Source organism: Peromyscus eremicus, chromosome 7 (genome assembly GCF_949786415.1).
Source record: "Peromyscus eremicus chromosome 7, PerEre_H2_v1, whole genome shotgun sequence".
In the NCBI taxonomy this organism is placed as follows: Eukaryota; Metazoa; Chordata; class Mammalia; order Rodentia; family Cricetidae; genus Peromyscus; species Peromyscus eremicus.
The window spans coordinates 100,029,014-100,044,488 of NC_081422.1; the positions used below are offsets into that span (position 1 = coordinate 100,029,014).

The window sequence follows — 15,475 nt, forward strand, 5'->3', positions numbered from 1 at the left end:
GTTGGAGAATTGGTTTGGAACTTGTGGGGCAAGGGCAGTCTCTATAATAGGACAGAAGTGCTTGAAGATAGACATTTGAAGAAAAGGAGGTCTGTGCTTTGACTCTTAGAGAACATAAGGATAAAATGGACCTCAGAGTAATAACTTTGTTAATAACCATGTGAATTAATGTTAGCAATAATGGCTCTGGCTGTTTCAGAAATGGTCTTATATTTCTTTCATTCAGGTCTATTCTTACATACAGCCGAATTGGAGGGCGAGTCAAGACTCTAACATTTTGCCAAGGTTCCCACTACTTGGCCATAGCGTCTGATAATGGTGCTGTCCAGCTTCTTGGAATTGAGGCTTCTAAGTTACCCAAGTCTCCTAAAATCCACCCTCTACAAAGCAGGTACCGTCCGATGTCTTTTTAACCTTGCATGTAAGTGTATTGTGTGGTTACTTCCACCTCCCCACACTGCAGAGTGGTGTGGACCAATTGGTGCTCCTCTATTGTACAATCCTTGTAAGCCCCGAAGGGCAGGAAACTGCTTCTGACCCAGAACACTCATGTGCTTAGCTTTAGAGGGCAGACCCTTGGCTTCTTATTTCTGCACTTTGTTAGAAGTGCACAGACAGACAGGGGCAGCCTGGACTCGATCATCTTAGTCTGGAATCTTCCTAAATGACACAGGTATTAGCCAGATTGTCTAACTATCAGAGCACAGCGAGTGTTCATCATTTAAGAAAACTCATGTTCTTTTGCTTGGCACTAAAATGTCTAAATTTGATAATATTTTTTAGACAAAAATTTGCTTATTGTTCTAAAATAAAATGTTGATTGGTTTTGTTTACGAATCTCATATCTTTGTAAATTAAAATTAATAGTTAAAGATTAAACTTTATGTAAAATAAGTTAAAGACAGGCATTTTTTCACTGACCATTGTTATATACTAAGGATTCCAGATATAAATAGATACATTGTGTTCTTTCTCTCTCTTTTGTTAAAAAAATTATGGTGTATGTGGGTGCATGGGGTTCCACAGGGAATTTGTAGCAGTCAGAGGACAACTTTGAGGAGTCAGTTCTTCCTTCTACTATGGGTTCTGGAAATTAAACTCAGGTTGTCAGGCTTGGGTGGCAAGTGCTTTTACCCACTAAGCCATCGTACCAGTTCTCCATTGTGTTCTCTGAGAATCTGTAGTCTACTGGGAGGTAAAGACAAGTTCCCAGACAGTGTGAGCGCAGTGTGGTTATGTCCCACCTGGAAGGCACGCATCAAGTTGCAATGGACAAAGACTGGAGAAATGGCTCCATTGGTCAAGTCCCTTGCAGGCACGAGGGGACCTAAGTTCAGATCTCTAGAACCCAAATACAAAGTGGTGCATGCCTGTAACCCTAGTGCCGTGAGATGGAGAGGACAGGAGGATCCCTGGAAGCTTGCAAGCCAGCTAACCTGCCTGTGTACCAAAGTTCCAGGGCAGTGAGAGATCCTGTCTCAAACAAAATGTGGCGGGTGCCTGAGAACTAGCAGTCAACATTGTCTTCTGACCCATAAATGCACACTGTGTACTCACGTGCTCACACACATATGCGCCAAACAAGTGCATGCGTGCATGCGTGCATGCACACAGACACTGAAAGGTGCAACTTCAGGCAAGTGAGTCTGTTAAAGCAGGGTGGTTGAGAAGGGCATGCTGGGAAGAGGTCGTGCACCCCCCAGAAAAAGCAGAATAAGACTTTAATTTAGTAAAACGCTGCCTTGAGATCCTTGTGTAGCTTAAGGTAAACAGGAGTGTCTGTTGGGGCACTTAGGATATCTTTGTTGGTGTGTCTTGCTTTGCTTTTGCATTTATAAAAAAGTATGTATTTTCAGGATAATCACTAAATATATTTGAGTGGCTTTAGCCCAGGATATATTGATGGCTTCTAACAGCAAGTAGCTGCCCGTTTTCCTTAAAATTGTTTCTGCAGAGGATGACTCTTTATACTTACTGAGTTCATTCAAATTATTGGCAGACTGTACTGTGTGATGGTTGTGCCCTAGGACACACAGACGGACAATAAAAGGGGACACACACTCGGCATGGTTCTCTCAGTTGACAACACTTTGCACTGTATACACTACTCTTTAAGCAAATGTTTGCTGCCTAGGTCGGGAGACCTTGCTGGATTGTTTAGATTTTACTGTGCCTGACTCTAGTGTGTTCCAAAGTAACCTGGCCCTAAGTTACTCATCCGTCTGTAGCGTTCAGCCCTATTAACTGTGATCATGCTTCTTAAGCTTTAGAATCTGGCCTGGAAGGATGGCTCATCAGTTAATTACAGAGGATCCATGTTCAGTTCCCAGCACGCATGTCAAGCCACTCATAACTGCCTGTACCTCCAATTCCAGGAGATCTGATGCCTCATCTGGCTTCTGAAGGCACTGTGCACGTGTGTGCGCACACACTCTCACACAACAATTAAAAAAGAATACTATGGAACAAACCATTTAATAACTGACTATGTTTTGATATTTTAAAATCACCCTTCTATTTGGAAGTATAGTCAGAAGTAGAATATCTATAAATGTTTATCTGAGAAGAGGTCAGCATAGTATAGTCTACAGTATGATCAGAAAGTAAGAATGATTTTTGCAGTTTTAAGAATAAAAGATATGCAGCCGAAGTATATATGACTCAAGACTAAAATAACTTACCAACTGACTTTTTTAATCCTGTCCTTTTCCCTTCCCGTTCTTTCCCCCTCCTCTTCAGTGTCTGTGATGCTGGGACCAACCGCAAGTCCTCATGTATGCTGGGCAAGTGCTTGACTGCTGAGCTGCACCTCAGCCCTGTGACATTCTTTTTAGTTTTAGAAGCACCTCAGCTTGAAACAAACAAACAAACAAACAAACAAAAAACCCCAAAACCAATTTGGCATAGCCATGCAGTAAGAATAGAATTTTGCAATGTGAAGAAGTGTATTAGCCAATGGCATCAGCATTGACGAATGTGAAATAAGTTTTCTAATGAAAAAATGTCAGATTCAAAAGGCTATCTGTCCCATGTTTCCAATTATACAACATTCTGGGAAGGAACAAAATTGGTCTTTGCCATGAGTTAAGAGGACGGATGGAGTTAGATACAAATGGACACTTTAGAGGACAGGACACTTTAGAAGGTGCCCGACGGTTGGTTCTGTGAGGTAATGCAGGGGAAGATGCATAGCCATCTACCTATTTGTAATAATCCTTGTATTTCACACAAAGAGCTGATTTTATTAGTATTAAAACAAGGTTGGTTTCTTAGTGTCAGTAAATATTCTGTTTATAGAAGATGGCAGTGTGAGGAGAAACTGAGTAAAAATGTTCAGAAACTTTTTACACTCTTCTGAGTCTGAAATTATCTTTAAAAATAGTCAGCTATAATTGTCTCATTGAGGTCACATAATTTTTATTTTTATCTTTTTAGACAGGGTCTCAGCTCTGGCTGTCCTGGAACTTGATATGTAGATAGGTCAACCCCAGACTCACAGAAATCATACTTTCTCTGCCTCTTCTTCTGCCTCTCAAGCGCTGGGATTAAAGGGTGTGCCACTCCAACTGGCCAGTTTTTCTTTTTTGGCTATGGATAGGCTGGTAGTTTATCTCAAGTGGAAACCAGTGCTCCATTTTCAGTGTCTGGAAAAGCTTGTGTATTTACTTCTGTGTTTCTGTAGGATTCTGGATCAGAAGGAAGATGGATGCGTGGTGGACATGCATCACTTCAACTCTGGGGCACAGTCTGTTCTTGCCTATGCCACGGTGAATGGGTCTCTGGTTGGCTGGGACCTCAGGTCTTCAAGCAATGCATGGACATTAAAGCATGACTTAAAGTCAGGTCTCATCACTTCCTTTGCTGTGGACATCCACCAGTGCTGGCTCTGCATAGGTAAGCCGACCGCTGTGTTGGGATGCCACCAACACCTGCAGGTAGCATCCTGGGGAAGCCAGCTTTCCTGTTGTCTTTACTGGTGATTTTTCCATTCCCTTTGTTTTCATAACTACTGTGTCATAGAATATCTTACAGTTTATCTTTTATTAGGCTTATATGAGGCTGGAAGTGTAGCTCAGTGAGAATACTTGCCTAATATGCCTAAGGCCCTGGCCATACTCTAGCATCACACGCAAAGTAGGATAAAGGGTATAGTTGAGCAGGGTATGGTGGTACACCCTTGCAGTCACGGTGGTTGGGTAGTGCACCCTTGTAGTTACAGTGGTTGGCCAGTGGCACCTCAGCTACATAGTGAGTTCAAGGCCAACTTGAATTACATGAAAGTATATTAAAAAAAAAAACAAAACCCACAAGCAAAGCATTATGTGAAAGGATGAAATTAGTATAATAAAACAGAGAACGGTTTCTTGTTCTCAGTGAGCATTTGTCTCAGACTCACAGCAATTAAGAATTGTTGGAGTTCTCTGGGCTGTTGGAGAAGCTCCAACTTAAGGAAAACAGCATTTGAGTTTGAGCCAACACTTTTAAACCCCTGTGACCTCAGGCAAGCTACTTAACTCTGAGTCGGAGCATCTTCATTTTCTAATGGGACTAATTCCTTCAAAGGCTGCTTTGAAGATTTAGTGAGCGGAAGCATCTATCACAGGGCTAGTGGGAAAGCAGAACAATGGATTTCTGTGTTCCCGTCTTCCACTCCCTTTGCCCTAAAGACTGAAGATGCGTACTATCTTTAATCTATCTTTTGTTTGTTTTTGAAGTGTTTCTAAGTTATGAAAATGACATACTCTAGTGTGACCCTTACCACAAACAAAATACAAATGATTCTTCTGAAAATAGCCTTTAACCGGTTTTTAAGATTATTAAAACAATACATATTGTTTACTCTTTGATAATTTCATGCATGTATACATTGTATTTTGAACATTCTCACTTCTCACTTCTCCCTGTGCACTCCCACACCCCTTCCCAAATTCATGCTCCTTTAAAAAAAAAAAGAACTGAGCCGGGCGGTGGTGGCGCACACCTTTAATCCCAGCACTCGGGAGGTAGAGGCAGGCAGATCTCTGTGAGTTCGAGGCCAGCCTGGGCTACCAAGTGAGTTCCAGGAAAGGCGCAAAGCTACACAGAGAAACCCTGTCTCGAAAAACCAAAAAAAAAAAAAAAAAAGAACTGCCGAGTCTCGTTGTCCTGCCCACGTGCCTGGGTAGAGGGCATCCACTGGAGCTTGGGTACCCTGAGGCCACATGGTTTAAGTGCCATCAACTGTCCCTGTCTTCTCAGGTAGGGGTAGGCATTACGAGCCCCCCCCTTTCCACGACGGACTGTTGACTGGCTTCTCTGTGTAGACTTCCACAGCTATGTGCGTTCATGACACTGTGTTACCCTGGTCCTCCATGACTGCTTACAGTCTTGCCGGCTGTGGCTTCTGTGGGGAGCACTGTCCCTGTGTGGGGCAGCTCCAACTAAGCACTTGTATGAGTGTGTGTTTTGGGAGCCTGTAACGTTCAGGTTCCACATGGCTTGCTGAAGATTCTCAGTGTGTTGTCCCCACCGCTCCTCCTTTGCTTTACCCACCCATTCCTCTTTCCCTGTCACATCACCTGTCTTCTGCTGTCTTCCCTCTCTCAAGATGTCCCTCCCCACCTCATGGCCCCTTTCTGGTTTCCTGGATTTAGAGGTGCTCCAAGTATAACGCGGTTCTTAGATTTGATGCTAGGATCTGTAAGAGTGAGAACATGCGCTGTTTGTCTGTTTGGATCTCTGTTACTTAAGTATGATGTTTCTATTCCATCCCTTTACCTTCAGATTTCCTAATTTCAGTTTTCTTTACAGCTGAGTACAATGTCATTGTGTATAGGTACCACATTCAGTATCCCTCCAACAGTTCATGGACATCAGAGCTGTTTCCATTTCCTAACTGTTGGGAATAGAGCGGTAATGAACATGGATTAGCAGGTGTCTCTATAGGGTGTTTGCCCGAGATCAGTATAGCTGAATCACATGGTAGATGTATCTCTAGCCTTTTGAGGAGCCCCCACACTGACTTGCAGAGTGGCTGTACCAGTTTGTGCCCCCAGCAGCACTGAGTGAGGCCCCTTCTCCCACACCCTCCCCGGTTGTCATCGTTGTCATTGTCTTTAACCGGTGTAGAACCACTCAGCCAGTGTCTGTCCCCACTGCTTCATGCCCTTTCCAGAATGGCACAGAAACGGAATCCTACAGTGTGCATGCTATTTTTTTCACTAAACAAAGTTTGTAAGGCTTTCCATTGTTTTCATGTATGAGGAGTTTTAAATTATTTTTCATTTTATTTATAGATAATTTGTGTATTGACCACCCATGCTCCAGTTGGATGATTGAACTGTTTGTAGTTTGGGGCTTTTCTGAGTTAAATTTGCTGTAAACATTTAGAAGTAGGTTTTTGTAGGAACTTTAATTCCGTTTTTCCAATGTGTATACCCATGAGTGGGATTACTGATTAAAAACAAATTCTAGTTTTAATTGCAATAATACTGTATCTAGGGGATACAATGTGGTATTTTGACACATGTTTATATGATGAATGATTAAATCAGGTAATTAGGAAATCTGTCACCTCACATAGTTTGTGGTAAAAATATTTAAAACCTTCAGAAATTAGAATACACAGTGCATTGTCATTAACTGTAGTGACAGTTCTGTATGTCACTAAAGTCCCTTATACTGTTTGGCCTTAGAACTGCTTCTCACCACCTTCTTCCCCCTTTCCTGTTTTCAAAAGTCACATTTTCCCTGTGGTGTTGTGTGTTTTCTTTTATATTTGAGACAGGGTCCTAATGTATCCAGGCTGATCTACAATATCTAAGAATGACCTTGAACTTTCGCTCTTCCTGCCTCTCTCTCCCAAGTACTGGGTAACGCAGTGTCTTGTGGTATTGTATTCCCCCAAATATTGTGCATTCTAATAAACTTATCTGGGGTCAGAGACAGAGCAGCCACAATATTAAACATAAAGGATAGGCAGTGGTAGCACACTAATCCTAGCATTCCAGAGGCAGAAATCCATGAGTTCAAGGATACAGACAGGCATGCTGACTCATCAAGCCTTTAATCCCAGAAAGCAAGTCTTTAATCCCAGGGAGTGGTGGTAGAAAGCAGAAAGGTATATAAGGTATGAGGACCAGAAACTAGAAGCATTTGGCTGGTTAAGCTTTCAGGCTTCTAGTAGCACAGTTCAGCTGAGAGCCATTCTGGATGAGGACTCAGAGGCCTCCAGTCTGAGGAAACAAGACCAGCTGAGAAGTTGGCCAGGTGAGGTTAGCTGTGGCTTGTTCTGTCTCTCTGACCATGCAGCATTCACCCCAATAACTGGCCCCGGGCTTGATCTTATTAATAAGAACTTTTAAGATTCATGCTACAGTGTCTGGCTCATGTCGTACTGGGCATGGAAGCAGAACTTTGTGTGCTAGGCAAACACTCTAATAGACATATATCCCCAGGTCCCTCCTGCATGGTGCCTTGAATATGCTCCTTGAAGGTACCACATTTTCTCCTTTCTCTCATACCTAGAAAAGGCAAGGTTCTCTGCACTTGCAGTTAGGTTCCTGGGTCCCTTAGTTTACACTGTCGTCATGACACCCCGAGCACTGCGGAAGGGGAGGTGGTGTACAGCCAGCAAGTTTGAGAAGGACAGTGGTGGCTTCGGCGACTGAGCAGCTTTGGGGAGGGCACTGACGCCACCTGTGGCTGTTGTCATCATCGTCATGGGGTGTGGGGAAGAGATGGAGGGACTCACTGTCCTTCTGCCCATCTCTCTTGGGGAGTTGGAGACCAACCCAGGAATGTACTCTGCTCAGCTGCTCAGTGCTGGGACAGACACTGTTCTTTGGTCACAGGGTCCGCCATTCTTCTTAGAGTTTAGGATGCCATGGGGAGCTTGTGTGGGCACTCGCCCATTTTTCTGCGGTGGTTGGACACCTACACCTGTCCTGTCTGCAGATGTTTTGGAGCTGATTGGAGTCTAATGACAGCACAAAGCTGCTACCACTTTGGACTTTGCAGTGATCACTAGGAATCAGGGAAGATGGAGCTGCTCTCAGGCAGTCTGAATGTTCTGGCTCACCAAATTCAGTTTCATCTTCTCCACAGCTTCTGGTTTTGTGGGTGCCTTTGGCAGTTAATAACAGCACCAGTACTTAGTGAATTATTCATTTTGAATTTACCTTCGTTAGACAGTACTATAATACATTAGGATAAGCACTTTATGGCTGTTACTTGGCAACCATGGCTGCTGTTTGAAACTGGGGAGAAAGCCTCATGGAAGCAAAGCCTTTTTTCTTCCCTTTCCTGATTCCAGGGTCTTATGGACACTAGGCAAGTGTTATACTGTTGAGCTATGGCCACAATCCTGTTTTCAGTTTTTATCTTGAAGCATAGTTTCACCAAGTTGCCCGGGCTGGTCTTGAACTTGCTCTGTAGCTCAGGCAGGCCTCAGCCTCCAGAATAGCTGAGATTATAATAGGTCTGTGACACCAGGCCTGGCAACAAAGCCTTTTTTCTCAGTGACTAGGGCAGTTCTAAAACACCTTATCCAGGCTGGGTATGGTTGTGCATGTCTTTAATCCTAGTACTAGGAAGGTAGAAGCAGGTGTATTTCTGTGATTTTGAGGCCAGCCTGGTCTACATAACAAGTTCCAGGCCAACTAGGGAAACATAGAGAGACCCTGTCTTAATGAAAAATCTAAAAATGTATTCATCCAAAGGCAGCACTGTTGGCCATTGTTGTAAATGCAGCATTGTGTCTTTGCTTAGATTTTAATGGTTTGTGCCTTTTAAACTTGAGGCACGAGCAGCGGTACCATGGCGTGTTGGGACATGAGGTTCCAGTTGCCGATTTCCAGTCACTGTCATCCCTCCAGAGCTCGCATCCGGCGCCTCTCCATGCACCCCTTGTCCCAGTCCTGGGTGATCGCAGGTAAGATGCAGGCTGACATCGAGGTTGGGAATTACATTGTGTGTTGTTGCTGAGACCCTTGCTCTTCAAGTTTTTCTTTCACATATGAGCCAAGTGCTTGACTCTGTTCATATGGAAGCGGCCCACCGTTATGTTTTAAGTTCAGAACTAGCACCATCAACTGGTACCACCATTCTCCATTCCTTTCTTCCTCCATCTCTCATCTTTTATTTCTTTCAAACTCATGTTCCCTACTTTGGTTAAAACTGCCAGCATCTTCCTGGAAATGTCAGGAGGAAGAGCTGTGGGCTCCTCTTCAGCAGCCATTCTTTCTGATCTGCATCTGTGTTTCTCACATGTGCCCTACCTTTCCATCACTGGTCACTCAGTGCTCTGGTATGGGTTCCGGAGCTATCTTTAATGTGTGTGGGTGTGTTGCCTGCATGCCTGTCTGTGTGCCCTATGTGTGCAGTGCCCTTGGAGGCCAGAAGAAGGTGTCATATCACCAGGGACTTGTGATATATTGTGTCTCCCAATATATTGTGCATCCTAATAAACTTATCTGGGGTCAGAGAACAGAACAGCCACTAGATAGACATAGAGGCCAGAAAATGGTGGCACATGCCTTTAATCCTATCACTTGGGAGGCAGAGATCCATCAGATCTCTGTGAGTTCAAAGCCACACTGGAAACAGCCAGGCATGGTGACTCACACCTTTAATCCCAGGAAGTGATAGCAGGAAGCAGAAAGGTATTTAAGGTGTGAGGACCAGGAACTAGAGCTAGTTAAGCTTTTAGGCTTTTGAGCAGCAGTTCAGCTGAGATTCATTCCATCTGAGGACTCAGAGGCTTCCAGTCTGAGGAAACAGGATCAGCTGAGAAGTTGGCTAGGTGAGGTGGCTGTGGCTTGTTCTGCTTCTCTGATCTTCCAGCAGTCACCCCAATACCAGGCCCTGGGTTTGTTTTTATTAATAAGACTCTTTAAGATTCATGCCACAGGGACTAGAGTTAGGGACAGTTGTAAGCTGCCTTGTGAGTCTAGGAATCAAACCTGGGTCCCTGGAAAAGCAGCCAGTGCTCTTGGTTACAGAGCCATTCTCCAGCCTCACTTGGACAGATGTTTGAAATTAATTACCTTATCTGTAAAGTATAGTTGAAAATACCTCATAAGAACTGGAGACGACACTTCAGTCTGGCAGCACACCTAAGTTGATCATTTTAGGGTTTTCATCTGTCCTCCTCTTTCTCATATACAGTCCACACTCTGGAACCCAGTGGGATAAAAGTGGGGAGAGGAGAGAGCCAGCCAGCACAGCTATTCCCTGGCCACTGTGATACGAGCTACCGGGTTCTGCCTCTCCCCTCCTTGCCGTGGTGAACTGAGACGATGAGTCAGAATAAACCCCGGAGTCACTTTGCTCAGGTCATAGCAACGGATAAACAGGCTAATACACCTAGAAACGCCAAACTCTACCGTGGTCCAAATGGCTTTATGTGGCTTTTCCATCCGGTCAGGATCCCAGCAAGGCAAGCTTCTTTCTAAAGGTTCTTGTACACAGGTGTGGGTAGAGAGGCCTCACAGAAGACGTGTGCTTAGTGGTAGAGTGTGGCAGTTGTTGTTGTGAGGGTCTGGTTACTGGAGTTTACAAAGATGTTGACTAGCAAAGCCACCTTGAGAGGAATAATGGGTGTGTGTGTGCATGAGCAGGCTCCCATGCACCTGAGCACATGTGGAGGTCAGAGGACAATTTTCCAGTCACTTCTCTCTTTTTGAGGCAGGGTCATTCGTGTTTCTGCTGCTGAGTTACATACTCTAGGCTAGCTGCCTTAAGAGTTTCTAAGTGATTCTCCTGTCTTCATCTACCATCTGGCTGTACGAATGCTGGGATTACAGATGTGCACCACTGCATCTGGCTCTTTACTTGAGTTTGGGGACCAATTGGGTCATCAGGTGGTGTAACAGCAAGTGCTTTTACCCTCTGAGCCATCTCCTCATCCCAAACTGTGATTCAGGATACAGTGAGGGATACAGTGAGGGTAGGCGATCTTTTCCCCTCCCCCTCCTATCAGTGCTGTTCACATTTGGTGACTTAAAACTGGTTCTGCAGTTAGAAGTCTGAGCTGTGTTCTGTGGGTGGAGTCAGTGTGTGTCAGGACCACACTGGAGCTTGGATGAGACTCCATTGCTTGCTTTTCCTGCTTCTCTTCCTACACCGTTTGGCTAATGTCCCCTCTTCCGAGCGGAAACAGCACCGAGGCCCATTCTGTTGATCATGAGTCCGCCTCCCTCTTACAGGCGTGCTTGGGTTGTATTTAGGGCCCACTGGATGATCCTGAATAATTCACCCCTCTCAAGGTCCTTAGTTCTGTCTTTGCAGTCACTTTGTCATTTAAGGTAACATTTACAGGTTCTCAGGAGTAGGACCTTAAACTGTTTGGGGGCCATTTTATTTTTAGACTGCTACAGGTCGAAGCCGGGTGGTACAAGAGCCTGGTGTGATTCATACAGGCCAAACTTGAGAGAAACATTCACTCCTGTGCTTTCTCCCGTCACCCCCTGGGTTTGCGTTTGCCTCGCTGATTGGTTCCGTCCCTCTGCTCCTTTTGCGTCTTTCTGTTTAGTATTCCCACTAGAGTGGAAACTCCCTGTAATAGGGGATTCCCTGCATATTTCCCCCAGTACCCAGGACAATGCTCACTGTGAATAGTGCCAGCTCTGTAGACGTCGATAATGAATCCTGGGATATTGTCACTCCCCCAGCACAGTACCTAAGGGACAGATTCTGTCAGGCCCATGGTTTCTACTCTTTAGCCGCCTCTACTCTGTCACAAATATCCTTCAGTTAGATCAAAACACCGTGAATTTTTGCCTCCTCAGTTCATTCTGCCTCAAACAGGCACCTGCTGCTCCATCTGTCCGGCCTTTTTGGGTCTGTGTGGGTGTTTTGCCTCAGCCCACGAGATATGCTGTTTCCATGTGTCTTTTCTTTTTCCTTTATTTATGCTGTAGATTCTTGAGGGGAAATCTGTGTGATTTGCCTTTCCATTCCATAGTCTCTTCAAGCCCTGGGTGGAGTGCAGTATATATACTTGCTATCAAGAACAATTTTTTCCACTCACCCAAGCTGGTGGTGAGTTGTGCTGTTATTTTAAGGATTTTAGTATTTCTTGCAGGATGGAATAGAAACAGGCTGCCTTGCGTTTGCTACCAAGATGTGAAGGAAGAGCTAACAGTTCTTGTCTTTGTCTGTCAGCTGTTCAGGGCAACAATGAGGTCTCCATGTGGGACATGGAGACTGGGGACAGGAGACTGACTCTCTGGGCCAGCAGTGCGCCACCACTTTCGGAATTACAGGTTTGTCACCGGCGTTTACTGTCACCTCCATCCTGAGCATGCTTTCTCATGAGTTTCTTAGTTAGTTCGTGTTATTGAAAACACAAATTAGACATTGCTGGGTCTGCTCCATTGGATGTTTGTGATCCCACATTGGAGCTCCTGTAGATAGAAATCGAGCACAGCCCACTAATGAATGCAGTCTTATGTCTGCAGGGTCCCCTGCAGGGCTTTTGTCTCTACATGATGGTGTAAAAGCAATATGCATTCACTAGAAAATGAACTTTGAATTTTGATCTTTTCCCAGACTAGTGAGTGACCTGTGCTCTGGTCCTCTTGTGATGCTGGGTGTAGCAGTGAGCTGTAGCTTCTGGTCAGGCCATAAGGGTGAACAACCACTTTTCTAGATTAGAGATAGTATTGAGCATCTGTACCTTGTATGAGTGGTGCTTGGGATAGATTTGTCTATTGGTCATGTTGCCAGGAGTATCTTGACAAGTAAGCCAAACGTAGGAAAGGTTTGACCCCCGCTTAATTAGGTCTTATGCAAAATAGTCCTGAAGTTATGGTCTGAGTGTGTAGCCCAGGCTGGCCTTGAGCTGGTGACGCTCTAGCCTCTTCTTCCCAGAGCACTGGAACTACTGGTGTGCACCGCTATGCTCAGCCCGAGGGTCTTTTTTTGGATGAGGGGACATTGGGGATTGAACTCAGGGCCGTGTGTGTGTGCGCGTGTGCTGTGTAAGCACTCTACCCTGAGCTACACCTGCAGCCCTTCCGGGCAGTCAGTCAGGTCCTCAAGTTCCCGCAGGAGAAAAGGGTGTGACCATTCACAGGTCAGATGTCGACAGTTAACTCACTTCTACTAAAAATGATAGTCATTTCTGGACTACGCTGATGTCTTTTATTTGACTGCTTGTCTGTTTCTTTCAAGCCTTCGCCTCACAGTGTTCATGGCATCTACTGCAGTCCTGCAGATGGAAATCCTATCCTGTTAACAGCTGGCTCAGACATGAAAATAAGGTGCAGTGTCTCAGAGAATGCTTCAGGTTTAAAACATGAAAGGATGCTTCGGTTTATAAAAGAGGTTGTTCTAGGTATTGGCCGTGTACTGTTAAACCCATCAGTACCTTGCCAGACAGCTATTAATGTTATGCTATTGATTCTAGAAAAATCTTTTCCTGATACATTAACCAATCCTTTTTGTGTAAGCCAGTAATATTAACTGTAGATCTGTTATTTATTCCTTCTCCCCTAGGTTCTGGGACTTGGTTTCCCCAGAAAGGTCTTATGTTGTAGCAGGAAGTACTAGTTCTCCATCTGTGTCCTACTACAGGAAGATAATAGAAGGCACTGAAGTCGTCCAGGTACGGGACTCGGTTTCGTTTCTGTGTGTGGGTGGGAAGAGTGGACAGGGAGGCAGGATCTGGCCACATAGCTCAGTTCACTGTCCTTGCTTCTCCCCGGAGTGATGGGAGTATAGGTGTGTGCACCCTGCACGTGACTGTCAGCTTCAGAAGTGAACTTTTATCACAGTATAAAAAAGCCCAGGAAATACTACTTTGCTTTTACAGGTGAGGAGGTTAGTAACAGGGAAGTCTTTTGTCCCAGATCACATAGCTAATAAACAGGAAATGGAGACCCCAGCCTGGCTGTTGACCTCCAAAGCATGTGTTATTGACCTAGAGAATATCAGATGTGCTGGCCAGAGTAGGTGTTCCATAGGAGTATTTAAAAATGCTAGAATATCAAGTATATATCTCTATTCTTTCCTTGTTAATATGCTGACCCATTTATAGTGGCTACTCATGCACTCTGATGACTGGGAACCTAGAAGGTCACTTTGGACTCTGCTGCATGGTGACTTTAAACAGGGGTTAACTTCCCAGCCACAGGAATATTGTCAAGAGGTAGAACATGGCACAGGTTTAACCTCAGGCCTTTGTTTTGACTTCTACCCACTACACAGGAAATTCAGAATAAGCAGAAGGTAGGACCAAGTGATGACACCCCTCGAAGGGGCCCAGAGTCTCTTCCTGTGGGACATCATGACATCATCACAGATATTGCTACCTTCCAGACAACTCAGGGCTTCATCGTGACTGCTTCTAGAGACGGGATTGTGAAGGTGTGGAAATAAATCCTTCTGACGTGTATAAAATGTAAAAATTCTAAATGTACCATAATTCAAGAAAAGAAAAAAAGGATTTCTAGAGAACAAACATGGGGGGTTGGGATTTAGCTCAGTGGTAGAGTGCTTGTCTAGCAAGCGCAAGGCCCTGGGTTCGGTCCTCAGCTCCAGAAAAACAAAACAAAACATGATTTTGAAGTGTATTACTGTTTCATGGCTAAACAAATCCCAGCCACAGTGGTTAAGGATGACATGGTGAGTTTATTCATGTGCATTTCTGAAGAGTTGGCCAGAGTACAATCTGGAAGTCCTCACTGTATATGGAACAGGTGAGAAGTGTAAAAAGTGAAGATGACTATAATGTCAGTTTATTTTGTATGGAAAGTAATTGTAAGCTATTATGTAAACACTTTTGTTATTATAAATGCTGTTCAAACTGCAAGTAAAGCTATTCAAGCTTCCTGAGAGTTGGGGTTTGTTTGGGGCGGTACTACAGTAGTAAACAGAAGCAGGACAGGATTCTTGCTCCTGGCTTCCTACCTTGCAGACAACTCAGGCTGCTGTCCACTACAGTTGAGTTCCTGTGTATCAGCTTGAGAGCAGTGAGACCCTGCCTGGCCATCACTGTTACAGGCTCTACCAAAAATCCCCTTCAGCTTCCATTTTCCAATGAGAATTAGTTACTAAATGCTGAAAAAGAGAATGTTCCAGGTAAAACTTTGGGAGCTGACAGATTTCTATGCAGACCCAATTCTCTTCACATTTTACTCTCTTCGATTAGAAACGGTTTATGGTGTTTAGAATACTATTGGAAATTAGTTACTTGAGGCTAAACACAGCTGAGTAGATAAACACACTGCACAGTGATGTACCCCAGTTGGTTCCTGACACTTTCCATGTCAGTCCAGGATTCAACCCAGTTTCTGGATGGCTTAGACTGCAGAAGTGTGAGAAAATACCAGTCATTCGGGTCAAAGCTGGCAGTGTTGGCTCTGCCTGGAGTTGTAGACTTTGGAAGTACATCTTGTGTGCTGCCACCATTCAGAGAGTCATAGGGGCTCGGGAGTTGTTTGGTGTGTAAGTGTCCAATGGAGAATGGACCTCGGGCATGGAGCTGTTGGAT

The 15,475-nt window shown here is 44.6% G+C and overlaps 1 protein-coding gene across 2 annotated transcripts in view; it reads left to right on the top strand.

Annotated features, from left to right (window-relative positions):
* The window catches only part of Pik3r4 (phosphoinositide-3-kinase regulatory subunit 4), a 56,730-nt gene extending 41,917 nt beyond the window's left edge, over nt 1–14,813 (top strand). For both annotated transcript variants that reach the window (XM_059268520.1, XM_059268518.1), the window contains exons 14-20: nt 227–391; nt 3,683–3,894; nt 8,780–8,911; nt 12,145–12,245; nt 13,156–13,244; nt 13,480–13,588; nt 14,191–14,813. In XM_059268520.1, the coding sequence (XP_059124503.1) occupies nt 227–391; nt 3,683–3,894; nt 8,780–8,911; nt 12,145–12,245; nt 13,156–13,244; nt 13,480–13,588; nt 14,191–14,361 (979 nt within the window). In that variant the 3' untranslated portion in view covers nt 14,362–14,813. The remainder of the gene's footprint in view (nt 1–226; nt 392–3,682; nt 3,895–8,779; nt 8,912–12,144; nt 12,246–13,155; nt 13,245–13,479; nt 13,589–14,190) is intronic.
* Nucleotides 14,814–15,475: the final 662 nt, after the last annotated feature.